General features: G+C 41.0%; 1 protein-coding gene across 1 annotated transcript; it reads right to left on the reverse strand.

The window, feature by feature from the left end:
* Positions 1 to 404: 404 nt before the first annotated feature.
* YWHAG (tyrosine 3-monooxygenase/tryptophan 5-monooxygenase activation protein gamma) lies at positions 405 to 27429 on the reverse strand. The gene is made up of 2 exons (XM_082360259.1): positions 27122 to 27429; positions 405 to 3828 (listed from the first exon to the last, which is right to left on the reverse strand). The coding sequence occupies exons 1-2, from the start codon at positions 27206 to 27208 to the stop codon at positions 3172 to 3174; spliced, it is 744 nt and encodes a 247-aa protein (XP_082216385.1). The 5' UTR covers positions 27209 to 27429; the 3' UTR covers positions 405 to 3171.

The raw sequence follows: 27429 nt of genomic DNA on the forward strand, positions 1-27429 counted from the left end.
CATCTTAAAATGCAAAAACCCACCTCACCTAAGACATAATGAGATCTCCAATGGGCAGCTGAGAAATACCAAACCAGGCACGTGACCCAGTTTTCATTTAGACCTATATCCCCCACCCCCAGGGCTCAGAAGTTTAGTCATTTGCCCGAGAATCAAAAGGAGTCATGATTCAAACTTCAGGTTCGTTTCACAAGAGAAACAATGGAGACCCAAAAGGTGCGATCATTTTTTAAGGTCAGTAAACCCAGGTCTGATTCCCAGAGATAGGCACTTTCCAATATACACCGTTTTGCCCCTTTCCCCCCGCAGTCCAACCTTGTTCTTTGAGTGGGGGAGAACACCCATGTCCAATCAAACCTTCAAAAGCAAAGAAAAATTTCAACTCATTAAATAAAACTAGCACCGACATCAGATCTGTAAGTTTATTTGCTCAATGTACGACAGCTACATAATGACTCACATTCATGATATTCCATCACTGAGGAAAACTGCTAAGAATGGTCCGTGTGTGAAATAATTCCTTAGAGAAACACGGAGTTGGAAAAATAATCACTGATTAGACCTTAAAAATAGTTCACTGCATAACATGACAAAAAGCACAAAGGCTCATTCAGAGAACATATTCGTTGTTCTCCTACACTGTAATAATTATAATTTCACCATGACAAACACCAGACATTAAGATTAAGCTAACACTGGTGTTTCTTTTGCTTCCCCCCCCCACCCTTAAAAACAAAATATATAACTGCATGTCACTATAGCAACATCCAAAACAGATCAATTTGTTACGATCACTATTTGGTAGAGCAAACTTTACCCCCAAAAGGAAAAATTAAATTAAAAAAACTTTAAAAAATTTGAAGACTTAATTTTTTTTTTGTCATAGGAATACATAACACCTACAGTATAAGTTAATAAATTTCAAGCTACTGTATAGAAATACAACACTAGCATGCACAATATTGTATCAATAGCATAATGGAGGAGTAATCATTTCACTGGAGAGACAGCATCATAGGCAAGTGCATTTCTTTAAAAATAAAGAAAAGAAAATAAACCATTCAAGCTGCTTAAATATCAAGTCTCCCATTCCCTCCTTCATTTTTAGCCCTCAGATATGGGTTTACCTTGCATTATTCTAAAAAGCAGCCAGAGCCAAAGCTGAAATTTAAATGAAAAATAGGTTTTGTAATTCCAGTAAATCATTTCCAAATGCTACAAGGAAGGACACAACACTGCTCACTGGACATGAAGATAAATTAAGGAAAACCCCACCTACCCCCCCCAACCCCCCGCAAATCTGTTCCCATCCGTGGCATTGACCTTAGGCCCCTGTTAGGGCACAGAAGCTATGAAGCTCTCTTCTGTTAGTTCTCCTGGTAGGTTTGGTTAGTTGGGACTTCCGCTCTAGCGTATGGAGGGGGCCTTCGAAGGAAGGTCATGCTGGGTAACTGTGCCACATTACAGAGCATCGTCACACTCTGCTATCTTCACTGCCACCTGGATCCTGGTCAACACGTGCATTTCACAACTGGAAGCTCCATTCTGGTTTTAGCAAAAGCAACTGTCAGGTTTTCCTCAATTACTACTCATTCCTCTCCCTGCCTAAATAAAACAAAGAAACAAACAAGTCTGGTGTCATTACCTATCTCAGCAGGTCACGCTGTTACTGACCTTATAAAAAAGGCTGAATGCACATGCAACAGGTCGTGTGTTAAGACTTATCCAAAATGAGAACCAAGGACCTAAGGCTAACTGAAACAAACTTGTGGAAATAGCATCGTGGTTTCCTTCAATTCTAAAACGTGTACAGATGGCACAAATCAATTTCCAACTTCTATGCTTTCATTAAAAAGGAAAAAAATACATAAAAAAGTTTTGGTCAAATAGGAGTTAAGCATTTATTATCTGATAATTATTTTAGTTTATTTTCCTACAACGATTATTTGGGGAAGGATTGTTTTTAGGGAGGAAAAACTGACACACGAGGCTCCCGAAATTGGACAGAATGTTTATGAATAGAGCTCTTCCTTTAGGATTTTTCTACCAGTAAGCTCCTAGCACCTGAATTTTCACACACTGCACCACAAACTTTCTCAAAACGACCGCCAACTCCTACGACCCAACAGCTTTTCCACCCACCCGAGTGCATGCCCTGGGCACAAGGTACAGTAGGGAAGACTCACGTGAGGAGTGAGACAGCAGTGCAGTCCCTGAGGAAGGAGCTATGGCAGCTGAAAAAAAACCAGGATTTCTCCGGAAATATCAGCACAATAAATGACACACAGACCTGAATTTTCTCTATTTTTGTGGTGTTTAACGTTTCTATTAAAGTGATTAATCATTTTTGTGGTGGATTTAAGTTAAGAAGAAAGAAGGACAAAAATCCCACAGCCATCTGCCAAGCACCTATTAAACAAAACCTAAAGTAGCTCTGATTCTCCTCAGGCAAGCCTTTTGGCCTAGGAGATAGATAACAGCAAAACCAACCTGGATGAGGCTGAATAAGGATGTAAAAGCCAAAATAAGAAAAACACACAATCAATGGCTTGATGTCACATATGGCTGTAATGCAGAAATACTGTAAACTGCAATTTAGTGTTAATACTGTCAACTAATCAGAAACTTCTGAAAACTGGCAAGGCCTAAACCACAAGGATAAATATACCTTATGTTCTAAGTCTATCAGCTTGGGATTTTAACTATTCCATGTCTGGTAGAGTACACCCTGAAAAACAAAACGCACAGCTGAAACAGATGAGCTAGAAAGTACCCAGAACTTAAAAGACAAGAGCATATGTACATAAAAATCCTTACTGGAACCACAGAACTTACTGAATGAGGGCTATTCCGTTTAAGTTTTCTTTTCATCTTAAAACCCTATTTTCTAGCAATAAGTTAAATTAAGGACAGCTCCACTTGCATTAATCTACAGAACAGTCCATATGCCAGCGTGAGGCTGCTATTCCAATACCAGCACAGCTAGCCTGACTTTCCACTAGTGGTATTTTGGCAAAAATGTCAAAGAGGCGATCAAAGACAGGACAGGTCGTGGGTTTCTCCCTAGGAAGGTCATCGCTCCCTTTCCCTCCCCCACCCGACCCCAACTCATGGGAAAAATAAAGACTGCGGTAGTAGCATCAGCGTGCGCTGCCAGTCCAGCTGGGGGCCTTAATTGTTGCCTTCTCCACCGTCGTCGTCTTGCTGATCGCTTGTCCAGAGCGTGAGGTTGTCGCGGAGGAGCTGCATGATGAGCGTGGAGTCCTTGTAGGAGTCCTCGTTGAGAGTGTCGAGCTCGGCAATGGCGTCATCAAAAGCGGTCTTGGCCAAGTGGCAGGCTTGCTCTGGGGCGTTCTGGATCTCATAGTAGAAAACGGAGTAGTTAAGGGCCAGGCCTAATCTAATGGGGTGAGTGGGCTGCATGTGCTCCTTGCTAATCTCATGGGCTTCGCTGTAGGCCTTCTCAGATGACTCCACGACGGTCGCCCTCTTCTCTCCAGTGGCGACTTCGGCCAGGTAGCGGTAATAGTCCCCTTTCATCTTCAGGTAAAACACTTTGCTCTCATACTGGGTCTCACTGCAATTCTTGATCAGGTAGTTATCCAGCAGGCTCAGCACATCCTGACATACGGCCTCCAACTCCTTCTCTATTTTTTCACGGTAAGCACGGACCATCTCTATCTTCTTCTCATTACCATCTGCAGATGTCTTCTGCTCAATGCTACTAATGACCCTCCAGGAAGAACGGCGTGCCCCAACTACATTCTTGTAGGCCACAGAGAGAAGGTTTCTTTCTTCATTGGACAGTGGCTCATTCAGCTCTGTCACCTATTAAGGAGGAAAGATAAAGAGCTGTTACGGTACAGATGATGTCAGTTGGGTTAATCATATCTTTATGCCACTAAAACACAAAGAGATCTAGCAGTTGATTAAAGTAATCAACAAACAGAAGTTAGGCTGTGTGGGTATATGGAAGAGGGATGGAGAGGGAAGGAGCAACAAAGACGGGAAAAAACTGCAACTGGCTCAATGGTGCCTGAACCCCTGCTTTCTCCCTAGAGAAGGACACATAGGCTTATTATCACACAGCTGTTCCAGGAAAGAACTATCAAGTCTAACTCTTACATGTAAAGTCAAAATTTGATCTAAATTACAAAAGGTCAACAGGTCTCTCAGGCAACACTACGTACATACCAATCCTAAGGATTTTAAGTATAGATGGCTTATATATCTCATCAGTTCTTTTTAAGAAAAAAGAAATGACAGCTTCTTCCTAACCTTGCCCTGTCTACCAAACGTCAGTCCCATCCATTTTGGGTGAGAGTATCTTGCCTACCGGGTGAGAACATAGTCAGTCAACTTCAAGTTGACTTTTGAGAAACAAAGAAGTTTTTCTTATGTTAAAATAACATAAATTACGAAAGCCAGAAAGGAAGTCAAAACTGGGGGCACGGGATTGACTCTGATCACTGACATATTAGCAACTTGGGGAACATGTGTTTGTAGTGTCTGAATACAACAGCAATAAGATGGAGAGGTGAGCAAAGCACTTCTGAGCTGAGGTGGCCAACAGGAATTAATGCTTCTTTCAATTGTGCTAGGTTTTCATCATCCGAAACACTAAGAGCCTTGAGGACACTAAAGCAACGGCACACCAATGTTGTGTATTTTTATGACTACCAAACAACTGCATATAATAAAGAAATTAAATCAAGTGACTAAAACTATTTAATTTATATTGCCTGATTTCTGTGATGTCAGAGCCATACACCTCTAAGTGTCTGACAACCATACGAAACAAAATTTTACAAGAAGGAGTGATTGAGCCCTTACTTTTTTCCTATTCTGAGGTCACATTTTTATTTGTCTGGTTAACTATCGTATCTCAACTGGTACATACTAAGTCAACGGCATTATCAGAAACCCCAGATCATGAGCTCTTTCCTATGACTTACAACAGACTAGATGCTTTCCTCGCCTCATTCTCTCATGTACCTGCGCTCCAGTGGTAACATGTTAATTGCAAAAACCTTCATACTTCTGCCCTTTGTTCTTCTGCCTCTGCCTAGAACAATTACCAGTGCTCCTGCCTGGAAAATACTTAGACAACTGTCAAGAACCAAGTTATACTCATGGCTTCTATGCAATCTTGCCCAGCTCTACTCCTCCCACCCCCAGTTAAACTGGCTACTCTCTGTTCCCTGTGTAGATCAACCACAGCATCCATGTAACATTATATTACTCAGAGATGTGCAAGGTACTGGGATAGAATCCAAAAAGATAAGCTAAAGTATCTGGGGGAGGAAGGGCTGGGATTCCAAGAGACTTACCTGTGTATGGATCATTTACATTTGGTATGTATTCCTCTTTTATTAAGGAAGAGGTCGGGGTGGGAGACGATTATACTTAAGGAAACTGGTTGTGTAATTAAAATAGTTCCTCTCAGATACAATCAAATCAGAATGTAAACCATACATATTAGTTCATATGCTTTGCTTACTAATTCTCACAACATCCAGCAAATAACACACACTCAAATTCCTAAGTTTTTGAGTGGTTTTTCTTATGCTAACCTCTTACTATGCATTACTGATTCTCCACTCTAACACTAGACAGCAACAGTAGCTCTGCCAGAGGTGGCCTAGGGGAAACAGATGCAGAGTGGGGGAACAGGGCTTTGGTTCTACTGGACTTCAGAGAAGAAGGAAACCAGCACAGAGGTGCTTTCTACTCTCTGAGTGCCACCCCCCCGCCACCGTGGAAACACTGCTTCCCCTGAATAGGAGGCTTATCATCTCACATCCAATTTTCCATATATTCTGGACTTTGGAGAAACTATTCCCAGCCCTCAGCCACTGTCACTCCTGTCAATTTCTGACGTATATGCAAATAACCCAGAAGACTGGGGCTTTCCAGTCCCACCATTTACTAAGTGACCTTGGGGACAAGCCATTTCATCTGTCTGGGCCTCAGTTTGCATACAGATTTCTACCTCCTTCATAAGATTATAAGGGTGTATCAGATGAACGATAAAGTGCTCCCAACACAGTAAAGTGCTATAGAGATGTGAGCTATAGAGATGTGAGCATTTACTTTTTTTATTTGGCCAAGTCATGTGCCTGCGGGATCTTAGTTCCCTGACCAGGGACTGAACCCGCGCCCTCGGCAGTGAAAGCCCGGAGTCCTAACCACTGGACCGCCAGGAAATTCCCTTGAGCAATTACTTTTGAGAACAACTTGAATAACGTCCCTTCACTTTAATTCTCGCCATAGGAGGCCTCTGTATTTCTCACATCATCTAGTTTATCTTCTGCTCAATGCTACTAATGTATAAGAGATACTGTATCAAGTATCTCTTCTCCATTTCATGCTATTCTCTAGTCCTTAGCTCCCTTACATCACTTCCTTTCCATAAACTTTAATATCATATAGCCTGGAATAACTCCCCAGACTGGCTTTCAAACAGGCTGAGAGGCCTCTGTAGGCCTGAGGCCCGCATACCATAGGACACCAGCCCATATTCACTGAATGTGCAGATACTGAAGACTAGCCGCCTCTAGAGTAACCTGATAACTGTCGCCAATGCAAGAAGCCGCGGTGCCTAAGGCCACTGAGATCAGGTTCTGGCCTTTCCCCTAAATCATGCTATCCTTATTTCAAGAGCCAGCAACTATTTAAAGCTCAAATTACCTCACCAGTACTCTATACCGTTAGGTCTCCTCCTGCTGCAAAAGTTGGGCTAAAGAGCCCAAAGGTAGCCATTTGCCTCAGACAAACTGGAACATGGAGATTATGCAATGCCAACATCACCTTTAGATACAGTAACTCAACCACATTTGGGACATACCCAGATGTTCTCTGCCACTGAAAAACTATGTTAGAGGGGAAAACCTTTAACTCTAAAAAAAAAAAGTCTGCTCAAAGGAACTAAGATTTCTCTAAAAACCTTAAATCTGAATTTTTTAAAAAATCCTTAAGATCAAAATGACTTGTATGAGAGATAATCTGTGATTTTTACATTAAAATAAAATAGAGATCACAACCATACTAGTTTCAAAAGTCAAGATAATTTTTTTAAAAGGTAAAAAAAAGTATCCACATAGCGTTCAAAAAAGGTTTAACCAAGATAGAATGCCTATTCAGTGTAGGAAGATGTGAGATATGTATCATTTGGGAAGCAAGGTAATGTCTTTCAAAACAGTCACTGAACTGTTTCTAAGAATGCAATACTTGTATATATGGTCCCCAAAATTTACTGTCATGGCTACTGGAAAATGTGGACAGTTTGCAAATTCTCCAGTTTTATGTTCTGGTTAAAAATAAAATTAAGGTTTCTCTTCTCAACTCCTATGATACTAGCTCAAGTTCAAATTTCTTTCAGTGAGTTAGAGAGAGCTGTTAGCAAAAAGGTTAGAAAAATCTGTTATTCTCACCAACAGTTTAAGAAATAAAACTCCCCAAATCCCAGCTGCTAAGGTATCAGATATTAATTAGTTATCAACTGTTCTCCCCTAAGAGTTGATGAGGAGACAAATCTTCTCTACCTAAGATGAGCAACCCTTGAGATTCTTGGAAAGCTATTTAGATGACTTTCTGACCCTGTGTGGTCTTGGAGCACCAAGTCATTCACAATTCTTCAACTTACCTATCGAGAACCTTAAATTGTAATGAATGCAACTTCAAATGTTTAAACTCCTTAAATGAAACTTGAATTAAGCTTTCTTTACTTAAAATGTATTTCTATCAAGCAGAATCTTGTACAATAACTTATGATGGTAAGACGCCTTGACTTAAGGAAAGCTGAAAATCTCCACAAAGAACAAACTTACATTCTGTTCACATCCAAAAAATAAGATAGGAGGAATGAACAGGCAGAAAAAAGGATTCTTAGGGCAGTGAAACTATTCTGTACAATACTCTAATGGTGGATACATGTCATTACACACTTGTAAAAATGCACAGAATGTACGATACCAAGACTAAACCCCAATGTAAACTACGGACTTGAATACTAACGGTGAGTCAGTGTAGGTCCATTGATGGTAACAAGCATACTACGCTGGGATGCTGACGGTGGGAAGGCTGTGCGTGGGGGGAGGGGCAGGGAGCGTACGGGACCTCTGTGCTTTCCTCCGTGAACCTAAAACTGCTCTAAAAAATAGTCTATTAAAAAAATGAGTTAGCAGACACCAGGTATAACATTCGGTCCCATCAAGCATTTTCGGTCCTAGGAGTGCTATCACCTGAAAGGGCCAAGAGGCCATAAAAAGGGTAAATGCAGTGACTGCTATATATGAACACCCTACACCAAAAAAAAAAAACATGACAAGGTGCAAGATGAGTATCAGTGTCCAAGTAATGGACAGTTATCTATATACTGTGCAGGCAGCAGAATAACCCACTACAAGTAAATGTGACACTGTTCTGCTTGCATATAATCAGTCATGTATTCTAGAGACGACCTGCTAAATCTCAAATCAAAATTTTTGAAAATAATCTGAAGTCATGTCTTGCATATGTGGGCAAAATGCCTTAAACTTGAAGTACAGTCTGTACAAAAAAAGAGTTAACACAACAGCCTTGAGACTGCTATCTTTAGAAAGGTCTGCTTGCAAAGTTGACCCTTGGCTAGCATCTGAGAACTAAGATTTTGGAAGGGTTCCCACCATCCCCGATTAAGAATGGCTCACTGTCCCTAAAATGTTTGTCCAAACAATGTGGTTTATGCTAAACACACCTGTTTTCCTTCTAGGAGTCTTGAATTTGGTATGTGCTAGGCAGAAAGTGCCTTTGTGAGCATCCCTCAATGGATGGCGGTGGGATAGGGAGGGTGGGAGGGAGGCTCAAGAGGGAAGGGGTATGGGGATACACGTATGCATATGGCTGACTCACTCTGTTGTACAACAGAAACTAACACAGTAGTTAGTGTGAAGCAATTATACTCCAATAAAGATCTATTTTAAAAAATACCAATAAATATTTTAAACATCAAAAAAACAAAACAAAACAAAAAAACCCTTGGGTACTGAGTCTCTAATGAGATTCCCAGCAGACATTTCACACACACAATCTGTGTGAGTCCCCTGAGAGAAGACTCTGGAAAACTTGCACCTGGTTTACTATGATCTTTGCCCCAAGCACCTTTTCCCTCTGCTGATTTAGCTTTGCATCCTTTCACTGTAATAAATCATAGCCAAGAGCACAGCTATATGCTGAGTCCTGGCAGATCACTGAACATGGGGCTAAGTCTTGAGGACCCTCAAAACATATTCAAACTCTGCCTGGAAAGCTCATCAGCTGGGCTTTTAAAAGACACCAGCGGGACTTCCCTGGTGGCGCAGTGGTTAAGAATCCACCTGCCAATAGAGGGGACACGGGTTCAAGCCCTGGTCCGGGAAGATCCCACATGCCGAAGAGCAACTAGGCCCGTGTGCCACAACTACTGAGCCTGCGCTCTAGAGCCTGCGAACCACAACTACTGAGCCCTCGTGCCACAACTACTGAAGGCCGCACGCCTAGAGCCCGTGCTCTGCAACAAGAGAAGCCACGGCAATGAGAAGCCCGCGCACTGCAACGAAGGACAGCCCCTGCTCTCCACAACTAGAGAAAGCCCACGCACAGCAACGAAGACCCAATGAAGCCAAAAATAAATAAATTTTTAAAAAAAGGCTACACAAAAATTCACCAACTTAAAATAAATAAATAAAAGCCAGCAGCAATGACCCTGGATAAAAACTGTGCTGAAGGGAAACATTCCAGGAAGAGGAACATCCTAGAAGAATCATGAAACTTCCATGGCATATTCAGGGCCAAGCTCAAGGGCCAAGCTCAAGGTCTCATCGATAAGAGGAGAGCTTCCTGAGAACCTGGGCTTTTCTGACAGCCACCAAATCCTATGTTCTTTTCACAACTACCCTAACAAGGTGGACATTATACTTTACAGGTGTGATGCAGAGAAATCAATAGACTTTTTCCCAAAAATCACACAGCAAGACAGGGACACAAACTCAGGTGCTCTGGTTTCAAATCCTGTGCTCTTTCTCCCATCCCGAGTCTCTGATGATGTAAACCTTGCAACATGTCACAGAGAAAGGACTAGTTTCTAATAGAGGCTGTACCTTGTTTTACTGCGCTTCACAGATACTGCAGTTTTTTACAAACTGAAGGTTTGTGGCAACCCTGTGTTGTCAGACTAGCAATTTTTAGCAATGAAGTACTTTTTAATTAAGATATGTACTTTTCTACAACAAGGACGTACTGTATAGCACAGGGAACTATACTCAATATCTTGTAATAACCTATAATGGAAAAGAATCTGAAAAAATATATGTGTAATTGAATCACTTTGCTGTACACTTGAAACTAACACAACATTGTAAATTAACTAAACTCCAATAAAAAAAGATGTACTTTAAGACATGCTATTGCAGGGAATTCCCTGGAGGTCCACTGGTCAGAACTCCGTGCTTTCACTGCCAAGGGTCCAGCTTTGATCCCTGGTTGGGGAACTAAGATCCCACAAGCCGCACAGCGGCGCAGTCAAAAAACAAAAACAAAAACAAAAAACACCTTCCTAAAAGGAATTTAAGACCAATCAGTAATAGAAAAGTGAGCAAAGGAATGGACAATTGAAAAAAAAAAAAAAAAGGAAAATATAAGTAGAGTACTCAAATTCATTCATTTTATAAATGCTAATTTTTCTCCAATCAGACTGGCAAAACTTAAACTTTCATGACTCATTGTGAAGGCTGTACCGTGGATAAACAGGCACTCTCACCCATTGTTGGAAACCATAAATTAGTACAAACTTTATGGAGGGCAATTGGGAACAGCTATCAAAATGACAAATACTAAGAAAACTTCTGCCTCTGCCATTCCACTTCTAGAAACTGATTCACCGCCATCATTTGTAGCAGCTAAAGTCTGGAACCACCTAAATGGTCCTCGATGGAAGTCTGGCTATATTATGATACATCCATACAACAGAATTCTAGGTAGCCATTAAAAAGGAATTTCTATGCTCTCACTGTATTTCTAGAAGGGTCTGAAAACAGAGTGGCTGGGAGGCAGTCAAGGTTGAGGAGGTTGAAGTTTGACCTGTTACCAGTAGTACCTATTCAAACAAACCCTCTCCATAATTTACCCAGTTAATCACATCCACAATTAAAGTTCAAAGTCAATTATGAAAACCAAGTTTTCAAAAAAAACTCAAAGCCAGCAGTTTTATGTAAACAAGTTTACTGATGTAAATAACTCAAACCCACATCTGCTGCTTTGTGCTCACCACCTCACTTCTACCAAGAATACCGTAAAAAACAAAACTTAGTTGCATAAAAATCTTTCATTATATCTTTATACAGATCAGGGCTGATATATAAAATACACACTATAGATTTCAGCCCTGTTTCATTGAACTAATTACTAATTCTAATATTTTTCCAGTTTATTCCCTACTTAATTTTATGGTTTCCAAATATTACTTGTCCTTTCCCGTGGTTAGATTTCTTATACTGTATCACATCTACTGCAAGGACAAGGACAATATTAGTAATGCTTATAATGTGCATCTTTGTTTCATTTTGAATTTAATGGAATACGTCCAGTGTTTCATTCTTAAATACCAACTCTTTGTTTAAAAGATACTTCTATCATGTTAAAAAGTATTCATCTATTCCGTATTTTTCTAAATAACTTTTGTAGTATCAAAAATGAGTTCTTCACTAAAATTATAATTCCTCCTTGGCCCTCCATATAACCCTTTATGATTCAGTATTGTTATTTCCATTTTAAAGTTTAGAAAATTAAGGCTCAGAGCCAAAGAATGGAATGCAAATCTCATGGCTCAAAATCCCATATGCTTTCCACTATTATGACTGGTTCTTAACCAAGGAGGAGCTTTTTGTAAAACACTCTCCTTAGCAGCCCTAACCCTCAAAGATTCAGTATTGCATGGGATCCACACATCTATTTCTCCAGGTTAAGAACTGCAGGACAATGTTCCTCAAAATGCTGAGTTACCACATGACTCAGCAATTCCACTCCTAGGTATATACAAAAGAAATGAAAACATAAGATCCACACAAAAACTTGCACACAAATGTTCCCAGCAGCATTAGTTAAAACAGCCAAAAAGTGGAAACAACCCAAATGTCAACAGATGAAAAGGTAAATTAAATGTAGCATTATCCATACAATGGAATATTATTCAGGCATAAAAAGGAATGAAGTACTGATACATGGTACCACATGGATGATAATGAAAATATTAGGCTAGTGAAAGAAGCCTATCACCAATGACCATATATTATGATTCCAGTTACATATGTCCCAAGCAGGCAAATCTGTAAAAACAGAAAATAGATTAGTGGTTGCTTAGAGCTCTTTTTGTGTGGGGCGGGGGGGGGGGGGGGGGAGGCAGGGCAGAGGGCAGTGACTGCTTGCTAATGGGTACAGGGTTTCTTCTAGGGAGGTGACAATGTCCTGTATTTAGATACTAGTGATGGTTACACAACTCTGAACACACTAAAAACCAGTGAACTGTACACTTCAAATGAGTGAATTGTATGGTATGTGAACTATATCTCAATAAAGCTATAAAGATAAAACTGCTGCACTATGCCAGTCTATATAGCACTTTCACACGTCAATAATTAATTAGCTTATTTGTTTGACAAGTTCAGAATTCCAAATACTTCATGCTTCATAACATGTGGGCTCTTACAAAGAAAACCCACTATAATAGAGCATGAACCTCTACTTCTTATTTAATCCTCCTCTTGTGCCTTCAAATAAACTATGTAGTTTGACGTAGCTTATCATTTCTCAATAGCCTCGCCAAAAATGAGAACGAAAGCGTTATCTTTATTGCTCAGATATAGTTAAGCAAACTTGAAAAGGGATAAGAATTTTACATTCCCTACCATGGGTATTCTTCATTATGAAGCAATTCAATTCTGCCACTATGGGGAAAAAAGGCAGGAGAGAAATATACTAAAATAACAACTTCTCAAATTACAGACAATCCACACACACAAACACATACCAAGGCAGTGCTCCCCTCCCTCTTACAGACCCTGGTGGGTGGTCTTCCAACCCTCTACTTGGACACCTGTGAGAATTCAGCCTAAATCCACCTTTATAGAGTAAGATCAGAAGTACCTGACTTCAAGATAAAGCTAAGTTTATCTCCCCTAAAACTGCCAGTCGCTAGCCTTAAGAATTTTATTTCTTGGGGCCAGAATCACTTCTTCAAACAGATAGTCCTCATACTCCTAGGTCTTCTCTACTTAACTGTTTCTATGACCTGGATGCAACGCCCCTCATCATCCGGACTCCTTCCCCCCAAATTTGTCAGTACTCTGTCAGTACTCTCCAGTCTGCTACTTAGAATACAACACTTCACACTTTAGCCGGGCTATTTTCTGAATTCACCACAAATGAACTAACATTTACAACTGCTAGTTTTACCACAGATCTGCTTTTTTTTTTGGGGGGGGGGGGCAGGGGGAAGAAGGTAAACAAGCTGGTGTATTTGAAAGTGCTGTATAACCTATGATACAGTGCATTTTAAAAGCAGCTCTATTTAGATATTATCTACCGGGCAGAGGCCAGGCATGCTGGTGAACATCCTACAATGCACAGGTCAGCCACATAAAAGAGCAAAGAATAATTTGGCCCAAATGTCAACAGGGCCAAGGTAGAAAAACCCTGCTGCAAGTCATCAATACCCAGACCCAGGTCTCGCAGTCTTCCTCATATTACACACTCCTCTGCTATCATTCTTTTCCAACCACCTAAAACGCACTTCCAGAACTATGAAGAAAAATTCTCTATGTCATCTTTTAAGCCCTAATTCAAATACTACACTTACTTCCTGAAGCCTGAAAATTCCTCAGGCAGAACTACTGCTTACTCTGTGTGTAACTTTCACCTTGCAATTATACTGCTTATATCTAATGCCTTGTAGTATAACTGTATACCTTTCTTTTTCCTAAAAGGACTAAAGTCCTTAAGGGCAGGAAGCACACTTCACTCATCAGTGAATCACACCACAGTACCTAAACTGTCACTTCAGAATGTTTAAGTGACATGAATCTACATAAGCTGTATCCAGCCCAGACTGTTTGCATAAATGGCCCTAATAACTCCTTCCAACCCTGTGTATCTATCTCTCCTTCCTTTTAAATGATTTCGCAGCTCCTTCCATCATGAACTGGAATATATTTCTCCAACTCTATAATCTGAACTTGATCATGAGACTTGCTTTGGCTAGCAGAGCATTAGCAAGTATGAGGTAAGCAAAGGCCTGAAAAGTGCTTGTGAATCAGGGCTCACTGCTGGGAACCTTCCCCAGGCAAAGAAGCCTGGGTTAACCTGGAGATGAGAGGCTATGTGAAGAGGCCTTGGCCTCTTCATAGCTCTTCCGGCCCCACAGGAGCAAGTCTAGCCCCAAACTACCTGGTCAGGATAAAGAACTGTGATAAACAAGAAATATTTGCTTTAGGTAGTTTGATACAAACAAAAACTTAATGAATATTAAGATGGCTATTGTTAAGTGCCACCTGCACCAAATGTAACGAACAGTTGAATTTTAGGGTCAAGGTACAGGACTTGAAGCAAAAACAAGGCCACTTCATTAGCCGAGATTCCACCCATTGCTCCAGTCTGATCTCACTTTTCAACAACCGGGACAAATGCCAAAGCTCTGCAGCTCACCATTTAACCTCACAAATCAGGAAATAGATATACTATCCTCTAGCACTCCCTTGGCTAGCAATCAAATAACCCTATTCTAAAAATTAGTTAACCGGAGCCTCAACTAAGGAGCCCACCTGCCGCAACTAAGACCCGGTGCAACCGAATAAATAAATATTTTTTAAAAATAAAAATTAGTTAAATCAAAATTAGTTACACAGGTTCTTATACAAGCCCATACTGACTCCCTCACAATCATCTTCTCTTTCATGTCTTTTCTCTGCTTCTAAAATTTCTTCTGGAATCAATGTCATGTTCACTTTCTTTGGGATTGTTTACCTGTATCCAGACCTCTGGCCCTACCTCCTTATCCAAGGCTACTCCCTCAAATTAATTCTAAACAAGTTATCTCATCGATTCTGACAACTTATCCCCAAACCACATCTTCGACCTCACTCACAACCATTCATTTCTTAAATTTTTATTTTATATTGGAGTATAGTTGATTTACAATGCTGTGTTAGTTCCAGGTGTACAGCAAAGTGACTCAGTTAGACATACACATGTATCCATTCTCTGCAGTCTCTTCCCATACAGGTTATTACAGGATATTGAGAAGGTCCTTGCTGATTATTTTATGTAGTGTGCATACGTTAATCCCAAACATCTAATTTATCCCCCCCGCCCCACCCCCAACCATTCACTTTAAAATCAAACTGCTGGGAGTCCCTGGGCAGTCCACTGGTTAGGACTCGGCGATTTCACTGGTCAGGGAACTAAGAGGTGTGACCAAGATAAATAAATAAATCTTAAAAATAAATAAAGCAAAAAGAAACAAGCAAAATTAAATAAAATTTTTTTTAAAAAGGGGAGTTCCCTGGTGGTCTAGTGGTTACGACTTGGAGCTTTCACTGCCGTGGCCTGGGTTCAATCCCTGGTTGGGGAACTGAGATCCTGCAAGCTGTGCGGCACGGCCAAAACAAGTAAAAAATAATAAAACCAAACTCCTATCTATCCTTCAATGTTACCAGTCCTCACTTCCACCTACTAGACTTGCTCTTGAGCCCTCTCCTTTTTTCTCAGCCCCTTTCCTTTAGGTTTTATTTCCTCCTTGTAAGGTTCATCAAGATCCATCAAATTCAATTATTTTCGCATTAACATCAACATTCCTATGCCTTGTCCTTCTGCTATACCATCTCTAAAACACCCAAACGCTCAATCAATAGAACCACCCAGCCTGCTTTCTACTCTTATACCCAAAATATGGGGCGGGGTAGGGGAAAGGGAGAGAGAGAGACCAAAAAACACTAGATTGTAGTCACTACAAATTAAGGCTTTTTAACCTCAGCCGGGCCCTTAGCACTCACTGCCTGGCAACCCTTGCTCACTACTGCCTCTTCAAAGGAAAGTGACCAAAGGCCTATACTTGACAAACAACTGCCCCTACCACTGCCGCCTCCTCCCTGTATGCAAACAAGATGTTTCTTCCCTCTCAAGATATTCCCATCAGTTACTCTCTTTCCTGTACTTTCCCATTAACATGTAGTCCAAGTTGAGGTTTAAAATAAACGATGCCTTTTAATCACGTTTCCTTCAAAATCAAGTTTCTGAAAATTAGCCTACACTTGTTACCGTTTCTTCACCTTTCATTCACTCCTCACCCCATTACCACTGTCATCAACTGTCTTCCTACCTCACATATCCCATGTTCTCTTACGTCTTATTTTTTAATTTTTTTAATTTTAATTTTTGGCTGCATTGAGTCTTCATTGCTGCACTCGGGCTTTTCTCTAGTTGCGGCGAGCGGGGGCTACTCTCTGTTGTGGTGCACGGGCTTCTCATCGTGGTGGCTTCTCTTGTTGTGGAGCACAGGCTCTAGGCATGCAGCCTTCAGTAGGTGTGGCACGTGGGCTCTAGAGCGCAGGCTCAGTAGGTGTGGCGCACGGGCTTAGTTGCTCCGCGGCATGTGGGATCTTCCCGGACCAGGACTCGAACCCGCGTCCCAAGCACTGGCAGCCGGATGCTTCACCACTGCGCCACCAGGGAAGTCCCTTTCCTAATTCGTAAGGAATCTAACACTGCGGACCAATCCCCTTTTCTTGACACTCTTGTCCACTTCGTTAGCTTGCTTTCTTGGTTTTCTATCACCATCTACTTAGTCTTTTCTTCCTCATTCCAGTCACTACTGAAGTGGGATTCCCCAGGGTTCATTTTGACTTCAACTCTCAATTTTGCCTAGGTGACCTTATTATGCCTGGTAGGAGACTCCCACTAGAATGTTAGTTCTGTGAGGGCAGGGGATATTATATCCTCCAGGTCTGAGACTAGAACCTGGCCGTTAGTGGTTCCTAAATAAATATGTTTACTTAATGAATAATAAGTAACACTGAGTGCTTAACCTGTGCCAGGCCGTTTTAAGAGCTTTTCATGAATTAACTTGTAGCCATGCTGCTTCCATTTACCGCCACTTAAATGTTTCCTCAAACACAGCATGACGGCAATTGACTTGATCTTCTCCATCATTTCTCCTTCCTCCTCCTATCTCCAGCCATCAAATTCTCTCTCTCAAATCTGCCCTCACTGCCCATGTCTTGGTCCTCATACCTTCAGAGCAGACCCTGCAATACTAATCAGTCTTGTCCCTCTGCCACACTGTCCTCCTCTTCAACTTCCACACTGCTGCCAAGGTTCTCTCCAAACCAAAAATCGGATAATGATCCTCTTCTGCCTGAAATCCTTCAATGACTCTCCAAAGCCTAAGAAAAAAACCCAAACTCCACAAGGCCCTTCATGAACTGGCCCCTGCCCCTATTTACCTCTCTGGACTCATTTCCTAACATTCTCTCAGTACAACCAACAGTGACTGTTCTCAATCATGCAACGGATTCTGCTCCCTGTACATTCTGCAACTAAACAATGCTATTCCCTCTGCCTGGACAGTCCTTCCTCCAGCCTTTCCCCTCCCCTCAACACCCCCCCCTCACCCCCACCACACTGCGCTGCTATCATTTCTCTAGGAAATCTCCCCTGATGCTCAGGGTGACTTCAGTGTCCTCTGATACCACAGCACTGGGCTGACCTTCACCTTCTGTGTGTGGAATGTTCCCACAGACGTTCAATAATCCCCTCACAACTCTACCTTCCCTGTGTGAATTCTGGATCAGTACCATTCACTTCTTCCACTGCCTAGAACATCTACAAAATATTCAAGTTAACATTCTTTTCTTCCTTTGATCTTCACTTAAATCCCCTCAAAACATGTTTCCACATTCCAGTTTGTGAATTCCACACAAGACCATATTATCTTTGATGAACAAAAAAGTCACAGCTTCCTCCCATTTCTTTCAAGTGAGGTATACTCTTCCATTCAGTGTGAGTGGCATCCTTTCACTTCTTGGCAATTCCTTAAGACTCCAATGGCAAAACCATGGTACTTACCTCCTTATACTAAAAATTGCAAGTTCTCCTTTGTTAAATGGTATTTAAAACACACCACAATCATGGGACCAAATATTTTCTAAAAGAAAGATTACACTCATATTGAGTATTTCATCTTAGGGCTGCCCTAAAGAAGTTTGTTCTGTATTAAAAACCTGGATTACATAACAACCCTCTCAAGGACAACCAAATGGAAAAATATTAAATATACAGCAGTTTGAAGGAATTTCAAAGCTTCTGCAAACAACTGAACATTGACTAAAATTAATGAAAACAGATCACTGAGACAAGAGCTAAAAGATTACCAGTATCCATGTATACACTTCACCTATGACTCTTTTTTGTTTTTTTAAAATATTTTATTTATTTGTTTATTTTTGGCTGCACTGGGTCTTCACTGCTGCGCACTCTAGTTGCGGCGAGTGGGGGCTACTCTTCATTGCAGTGCGCGGGCTTCTCTGCGGTGGCTTCTCTTGTCGCGGAGCACGGCCTCTAGTCACGCGGGCTTCAGTAGTTGTCGCTCGTGGGCTTAGTTGCTCCGCGGCATGTGGCATCTTCCCGGACCAGGGCTCGAACCTGTGTCCCCTGCATTGGCAGGCAGATTCTTTACCCCTGCGCCACCAGGGAAGCCCTATGACTCCTTTTTGAAAACTAAAAAACCTTTTAAAAGAGGCCAAGATTTAGGAAAAAAAAAAACTTTTAACTCAAGCCTTATTAAGCGAATTACTTAAACATTTCCACCTGTAAAATGGGACCATCACTTTATAAAACTTGTGAAATTAAATGGGAAAAGTATAGAAAGATGCTTCCCAAGTGACAGTAAATGTCCAACTATATTGCAATATTTTAATCTGAGAGTGTGTAACTTAAAATCTTGTCTTCCCAAAAATATTATAGTCAGTGCAGAAATCCATAGAACAGATGTGAAAAAAGTCATACCCAAAAAGTACACTAGGTTTTCCTCTGTGGTCCAGATGCGTAGTTTAACTCATCAACATTTCAGGGTAATGCTGTGCCATAACAGCTTAGTAAATTACAGTACTGATGTGATTTTCACAACAGATGTAAACACTTACTAAAAAGCTAGTCTTAATCATCCTTCATTAAAAAATATATATGTATTTATACAGCCGGCCAGATTACGAAGAGAAAAACATGATCAAAATGCAAGAGTACCATAAATCCAAAATAAGAACTAGCTATAATTCACTCTGTTTTTGAGAATCTATATGCTAGACAGAGTTCTAAATAAGTAATGTTAATAGAAATACATTTTATGCAATTTTAAAGTTCAATTCATTACTATAGCTGTCTGAAGTTTACCATGTTGTTTTCTCTTCCTCAATAAACGGTTCCAAAAATCTAGCCTTTTTCTGCAGGACCTTCGAATGGTAAAAAAATAAAACGGCAGTATACTCACCTAAATTATTGATATCATTAAACTAGTCAACTCCATACTTCTGAGCATGGACTTCAAACCCAAGGTGTCTGGGCCCAGACAGCTAGTGTATGTACTTATCTACCTACCTACCTACCTACCTACCTACTCATACCTACAACCAGTACCATGATGACTTCAAGGCAAAAATGATTTTTTTTAAATGCTTGGCAAGCAACAAAACCGAACAAAAGCAAAACTTGTTTATCCACATCTCCCTCAACAAATCAATTGGGTTTTAGCACTTCTATCGGATTGGTGATAAAAGCCAGAAATGACAAAAGATATCAGCCTTTGTTGTCCCCTTCCCAAAAAAGGCAGTAAAAACGAACAGTCCTGTAATGATAAAACCCTTCTCTAAACCTACCTGACACAGCACCATCTTTCCTCTCCCCACTCATGACCGATCCAGCCTTTCCTCCTCCTCATGAGCAAAGGCTGATGGGAAGCAGCACTGGGATGTCAACTGAAGAGAAACATTCCTCTTAAAATCAAGGAAAAAATTAAATTATCTGCCACCTGGATTAAATGCTTTAAGCAAGAAACGACACTTTGAGGTTGCCAAATCTGAACATAAAGAGATCTTGCTGGTAATTGGAACATCTGTAGGAAATAAGGCGTAATTTTAGGTCAGTAAAAAGCCATCTTGCAAGATGGTAAATACCAAGGGGACCAGAACAGTAGTAAAGTATATAGATACAAGATTGGCCAATATGCTGACAAATGGTGAAACTGGTTATTATGGGGTTATATCATGCTATTATCTTTATTTTGCATATACTTGAAAGTTACCATATTTGCATATACTTGAAAGTTACCATATTAGTTTTTTTTTTTAAATTTTTTAAAAAGGTACTCATTCCAACCACAAGAAAGCAGAAGAGAGGCTTGCCACAAATAAGCTTGCAGTTAAACTTTCCCCTGTTTCAACCTCATTTTCTCTTTCTGGAGCAGAAAGGGCAATAGGGTATCCTTGAACTTTGAACCATGTGTATGTAGTATCTACCCAAACAATTACATCTTCCAAAACTTTTGAGATACATACCAGTACTAGTGATGGTTTCAAGTTCCTTAAAAATTCTTAGCAACTCTTTCAAAAATTCCACTTCTGGGTCTCTGTCCTAATATACAATCTGTGTTGAAAGCTTTAGCCACAAAGATATTCATGGCAGTATTATTTATAAATTTGGAAACGGCCTAAATGCTAAATAAAAATTAAATTATGACACACCCACAGGATTGTTCAGCCCCTGAAAATACTAATAACAGAAGAAAATATCCTTGAAATATCAAGTTGAAAAAGCAAGGTACAAAGCCCTGTAGAAAGACATGATGGAAATATCCCTGCATAGGGAACTATTATGGTGATACGTGTCATCTGTCTAGCGTCCTAAAGGCCAGACATTTTTGTCATCAGTGGTCTGTCCCACTGATGACAGCCTTCCAAAAACCAGAGTCCCTTAGAAGATCAGAGCATCCCAAAATCAAGATATTCTAAAATTTTTCTTCCCTACTCACTTGTCCCCACCAGCTTTCCTTGTCTGCAGAAGCTATTCTGCTGTTCTTATCCTATCTTGTTATTTCTCCTTATCCTCACGCATTGGGTCATTTTCAAACTACTAGACAAAAAATCTAGTGCCTAAACTTTAAGTCTCTATTTTTACTACACAGAGGTAGCTAGAAAGACCAGAGGTGAGTCATACGTGAAGAGTGGAGTATGATTTGAAAATAACATCTATCCACCGGGTCTAGCCATGCCAGGCAGGCCCTCATGGAAGCATGTCCTGGCGGGAGTATGGGATTGTTTGCATGGCGACTATCCATGCTGGGCTTCTGCTGCAAAGACATACTCATTCACTATTTCATGTTAGACCCATACAAAAGGAGCATTGTGTTGAACTGAATGGTACTGAATTGAAACAATTCAGTCAAAAATATTTTAAGCTTATTTCTACATCCTTAAAGTACTGGCACCATAGGCAACTTTGTTTCCTAGATCTTGGTTATTTGAATATGGTAGCTTAAGTGCCATATTAATAACTCCTTTCAGAAAGCTAAAGAAGTTTTAAATGATCTCTCTCTTCAAAACAAACCTTCATTTTTCAAAGCCTTCCTCTTGTTACCTCTTAGCCTTCTCTCACTTCTCACACCACCACAGCTGCTCTTCATACTCGGCGGTGGGGGAGGGTGGATGAGGGATTCCTCTCGCACTACCGTCATTACATGTTCAGCTGCCCACTGCTGTCAATGTCATATCCCCAGCTCTGGCACCCCTGTTCTAGCAACAGAATTATTAAGAGGGAAAAGCTGACACTACACCTGGGTCCTACTCACCAAGTTTGGCTTTACACCTCTCCAAAAATAAGGTATCGCTTCAAAGATTAAAAGGATGAGACCAATGAGTTTATTTGGAATTTTTTTAAAATGTCATATTAAAAATCTATATATGTAAGAACACTCATTTCTATCTACTTATTCACACAATGCGACTAATGCTATGCACCACATTAACAGTATTCAACTTAGGTAAAGAAAAATCTACCTCTGTGGGACACTCTTACAAGTGATATGCTGATGAAAATTTGGTTTAGACTTCACGAGTTCTTTTAAAAGGAAGAAAAGGGGCTTCCCTGGTGGCGCAGTGGTTGAGAATCTGCCTGCCAATGCAGGGGACACGGGTTCGAGCCCTGGTCTGGGAAGATCCCACATGCCACGGAGCAACTGGGCCCGTGAGCCACAATTACTGAGCCTGCGCGTCTGGAGCCTGTGCTCCGCAACAAGAGAGGCCGCGATGGTGAGAGGCCCGCGCACCACGATGAAGAGTGGTCCCCACTTGCCGCAACTAGAGAAAGCCCTCGCACAGAAACGAAGACTCAACACAGTCATAAATAAATAAATAAATAAATAAAAGAACGTGAATTTCTTTAAAAAAAAAAAAAAAAGGAAGAAAAAAGAAAGACTCATGCAAAGTCTTACAAGATTTACAAATTTTTATTGTTTCTGCAAAATCATGGAACCAAATAAATTTAACCACTTATTTTAAAATTAAAGCTTTCTTTTGGGAATTTTTGTTGATCACTTTTCATGTACCTGTTTTCTTACGACTCAAATTCATAAATTAGTAAAATCAAAATTTCAAGTGCCAATCTAAAGCAAGATAATATAGTCTGGTACTAAACCAAAATGATAGGTAATACCTAAAATGGAATTTGGGGAAGACAGCAGAAAAACGATTATGAGAGGAAAGGCCATAAGGCAGCTCATGTTGGTAGCCTTTATAGCCTAGAAAGACAACAAATATAGGTTCCCTATAATTATAGTCTCGAATATCTGGTCAAGCTCTAACAAACAGAGCTTAGAAAATAAGACAAAAGACAATGGTTTATATGTGATTTTTTTCCCTTTGACTCTTAAAAGTGGTCTTTGCTTCTTTTTTTTCCACATCTCATGGAATCTGGTAGGAATACAGAAAGAATCAGATGCCCTGCCAGATAAAACTGTTAGGGCTGGTGATATTGGAGACAAGAAGTTGTTCCTGGCAGCCTCAGAAACACCAAAACAATGTATTTAACACCTTATTTAGGAGAAGCCCATGCTTGAATAGCTCAGCACTGCAGGAACCTGTGGCACACAGCAGGGCAAGTGTGTCTAACAAAGTCAGTCTTGGGGTGGAAAATGAGTGATAATAAGAACACCAGCAAAATTCCTATAATCTCCAAATAGTTAATAGTTGGCTCCGATTTCAGGTAAATTGTTCTTATTAATTTGTGTGAGCAACGTATAGTTTTTAAGCTCTCTAACTTTTTAAATGGAAATACAAATCTAGCCAAAATAAGTCCCCTTTTCAATTTATGCTGAAAGGTTCAGATGTTAGAAAACAAAGAGAAAGGGATACTGATTACCATTGGCTGTGAGCCCTTCATTATTGACACATTCCTGAATCAGTAATGTGCTGAAATCCAGCCAGCTATAGCCAGACCATCATCATTTTTAAAATATCATCTTCCTATTTTTTCTAGAGGTGATGGCTGCACATCATTGTGAATGCACTGAATGCTACTGAATTGTACACTTGAAAATGGTTAGTTTATGTTGTGACTTTTACCTCAATAAAAATAAAATCATTTCCTCCACTTTTTAATAATTTAGAGTTTGGTTTAATAAATAAATAAGGCTTCCTCCAAGTACTAGGGGATGAAATCCTCCCCAGGGTCTGCAGTTAATCCAAAGAACTGTAATGAGGATGCACATTCGGCAACATCTTTTATCTCAATATAATCCAAAAGATACATATGAAATTGTTTAAATAATTAGAAAAGGCACTTAAGAGTCATTTCAGTTACTGTGAAGGTTAACGTAAAAAGCAAACTGTCATCTGTATTCTTTCCACCCCAAAGAGAACAACTGAAACCACATGACTGATTATAATAATGGCTGGCAGAACTCCACCTCTGAAGAGTCTACAGAGGTGTCATTACTCCACTAGTGATAATGGCTATTGATCTAGCCTCCTGGAAGAGCTAGTAGGAAAAACAGAATATTTAACATGGTAAAAACTTTTTAAGTATATCGATTCCACTATGAAGACTTTTTTATATAATTAAGATAGCCTTTTGCCACTAATGCCTCCCAACACACCTGAGTTAAACTGCTTAACCCAGTAACTTCAACAAAGTTAGTAGCCTAGAACCTTTTCTGCCTCCCCCCCCCGCCCCCAGGCAAGTACCAGTAGCCTACTTAGAATATTAACTTCTCAAGAGGCTATTAAAATCCAAAGGACAAGTCAGTATTGTCTAACAAGTAGGAAACATCTAGGTGTTTGCTCTTTTTAGATACAAGCCTACACATGTGTCTTCAAAGAATAAACTTCCTTCTTTCCTCCTTTCCAGAATACACCATTTTATCTCTATCCTGGTCAGCCACCTACAACTATCATAGGTCCTAACTCTTTACTACTAGGGTAACTTCATCAGATGCAAATAACTTTAATCACGCTAGCATCTGGATGACTTCAGTCTTAGAAGAGAACTCAAGCGGTAGGACTGAGTATTTTCTTTGTATCTTCCTGTATTTTCCAAATTCTCTTATGAGATGATTTTTATAAACAAAGGAAGAAATAAAGTTTTATAAAGTTACCTTTTCTAAAGCACCTACTACATTTTTTATTTAATCCCCACAACTTTTTCAAGCAGGTGTTGACCCATTTTACAGATGAGGAAAATGCAGGTCAGAAGTAAGCCTAATTCCTCAAAATCACGGTAAACAGATTTGGAAAAGGTCTGCTGTATTTTATAAACTGTTTTTTCCTCCATACTCAGTTAAGGAGCAGAAACATAAACACAGCAAAAGAGAACTTTCCCAAATCCCAAGCTAAATTGTTCGGTAATAGAGTCTCATTCCCTAACATTTACTGAAAATGCCCCAGTAGGAAGTCATAATTTTTTTTAAGGTTTTTATTAAAACCTGCCAAGTTAATAATTCGCAATAAACCCATGTATACAGCTCACCCCTGCACTATGAGCATAAAACATTCTTGTTTAATATTTCTATCTTTATTCCTTCATTGCCCAATTTTAATAGTCAAATGTTTAAAAACACGACTGTATCTTATAAACTTTTGAGAAAACTACAGATAGGAAGGTGAACAGGCATAGCTAGACGTCCCTGATTTGCACGTCTAAGGATAAATGAAATTCTTATTTGGGGGACCAATTCTCATCCGGTGGAAGATAAAATGCTCAATTCCACCTGGCTTATCTGCTAATTTCTGCATTACCTTGGACAAATGCCATTTGCATACTCCCTACCAACCCATTAGGTGCACTGCAGCCTCTGTGTCATTGTGTGTGACATCACTGGGTTGCTATGGATATAGGAGCGAGGTCACTCGCTTTCCGGTGAAACTAGAAATATGGAAAAATTAGAAGAGTCTAAGTAATGTGAACTAAAGATACTGATATCTGCTAAAGTGCAACTTACATCATTTGAGCTTTAAAGACAGCAACTGTGGCAATAATATTAATACAGCAGTGCTCCAAATTTCAGAATCAACTCTCTTCCTTAATAAGATAAAAATCTTCTTTGTTAATGTAGCTGGCTTAAATACACAGACATCAGCGTTGTCATCTTCTGTGAACCAGTAAAGTTATTCAAGAATTAACCTGTAATACCTATACTGCTTCATTAAAAAGGTTTAACAGGCAAGGTACACTCCTCCATCCGCTGCACACTGGAGATGCGTTTTAAAACCTTTGTTACATAAGGCAGGAAGTTAGATATGAAAACAGTGGGAGACCGAAATCATTAGATAATTTTACATTTCATTTAATAATGCTCAATACTTCCCCCATCCTCTAATATCAAACTGGTTGACCACCCATTAGATGAATATAGTGTTACTGACAAAATGGTGCAATACAAGCAGGAATCTGCAAAATGCGACAACTGGAGATCAGTATTCTCTTTTCATCAGCATTGAGGATGCGCTAGTTTTTTGGTTTTTTTTAAGCTTCAGATGCATCTAACAAAACAAATTAAAAAAAAAAAAGAAAAAGACTTTTTCCCCTTTAAAATAACTCCTCCCAGCCTCCACCCAGTCTAGGCTCTCTGCAATACGACAAATGCAGAATCTTCTGGAATGACTTGATACTGCCTCCCACCACCGCTTTGTTTGCAATATCAGATCAGAGAATATTTTTTCAACTTATAGAAAATTCGACAGATGTGTGCTTATATTTAAAAAAGAAACAGCATATCTCACAAATTGAACCAGTCAGCTAAATTCACCACCTTTGTTTTAAAGACAATACCAACACTTTTCAATACGAAAGCCGTAGGAAAACATGGAGATGACATATTGAGAACAATCAATGAAAACGCTAGCGAGACAAACGTTCCCCCTTCCTAAAAGCAAGAGGGCTTGCTTTGGGGCATGCAGAAAGAGGAGCCTTTTGTTAAGAAAAACGTGAGCAAGGAGGTTTCGATTTTGCACCATTGAGCCCAGGTTTTCAGGACAGCCTACATTTTTCCCGGGGAGGTCCTAAAGGATCTGTCTGGAGAGGCAGTGGGAAGATTTGGGGAGGGGGGGAGTATTAGAAAACCGGGAGACCTGCTCAGTGAATGGGAAAGGCGCCGCCCAGACATCAGGGAGAAAAGAGGAACCGCATCCATGCGGTCCCCCGCCCCCACAAGGCCAGGCTGGGAGGAGGGGAAGTGGGGCACAAAGGATGCGCACAGCCCCTGCTCAAGTCCCCAGCAGACCCGAAGGTGCAGCGGCCAGAGACCCCGCTCCCGAGACCAGCCCTGCAAGACCCCGCCCCAGCGCGGGCGCGTGGGGAGGGCCGAGGCGGCAGCGCCGCCGGCCCTGGGGAACGCTCGGGGAGAGGCCGCGTCACACCCGGTCCTCAGCGCTCTCAGGACCCTCCCCAGCCCCCTCTGGGGCGGCCAACCTGCAGGAGCGACGGGTGACTAGTCCCCAAATCGACCCCGCGGAAGCCCGCGTCTGCGAAGGGGCTGGGGCGAGGCGGCGGGGAGGGAGGAGGAGAAACTCACGTTCTTCATGGCCGCGGCCATGTCGTCGTAGCGCTCCGCCTGCTCCGCCAGCCGAGCTTTCTGCACCAGTTGCTCGCGGTCCACCATCTTCACGGGCTGGGTCGGGCCGGGCGAGGAGACCGGGGCGGCCTGAAGGGCTCGGAGGGCGGCTGCAGGCGCGGCTGGAGCCCGTGTGCCGGAAGGACCGACCCACGAAGCGAGCGGCTGAGGCGACGGCGCGAAAGCTGCGGCTCAAGCTGCGACCGAGGGACCGGGCGCGAGGTGGCTGCGGCTGCTGTGCGTGCCGCGGGCGGACAACCCCCTGCGGC

Source organism: Balaenoptera borealis (genome assembly GCF_965194805.1).
Source record: "Balaenoptera borealis genome assembly, chromosome: 16".
Lineage (NCBI taxonomy): Eukaryota > Metazoa > Chordata > Mammalia > Artiodactyla > Balaenopteridae > Balaenoptera > Balaenoptera borealis.

Coding starts and splice junctions, on each gene's coding strand:
- YWHAG (XM_082360259.1), bottom strand. CDS start 27,208: ATGGTGGACCGCGAGCAACTGGTGCAGAAAGCTCGGCTGGCGGAGCAG. Junction 3,829..27,121: donor TGGCCGCGGCCATGAAGAAC/GTGAGTTTCTCC, acceptor CCTCCTTAATAG/GTGACAGAGCTGAATGAGCC.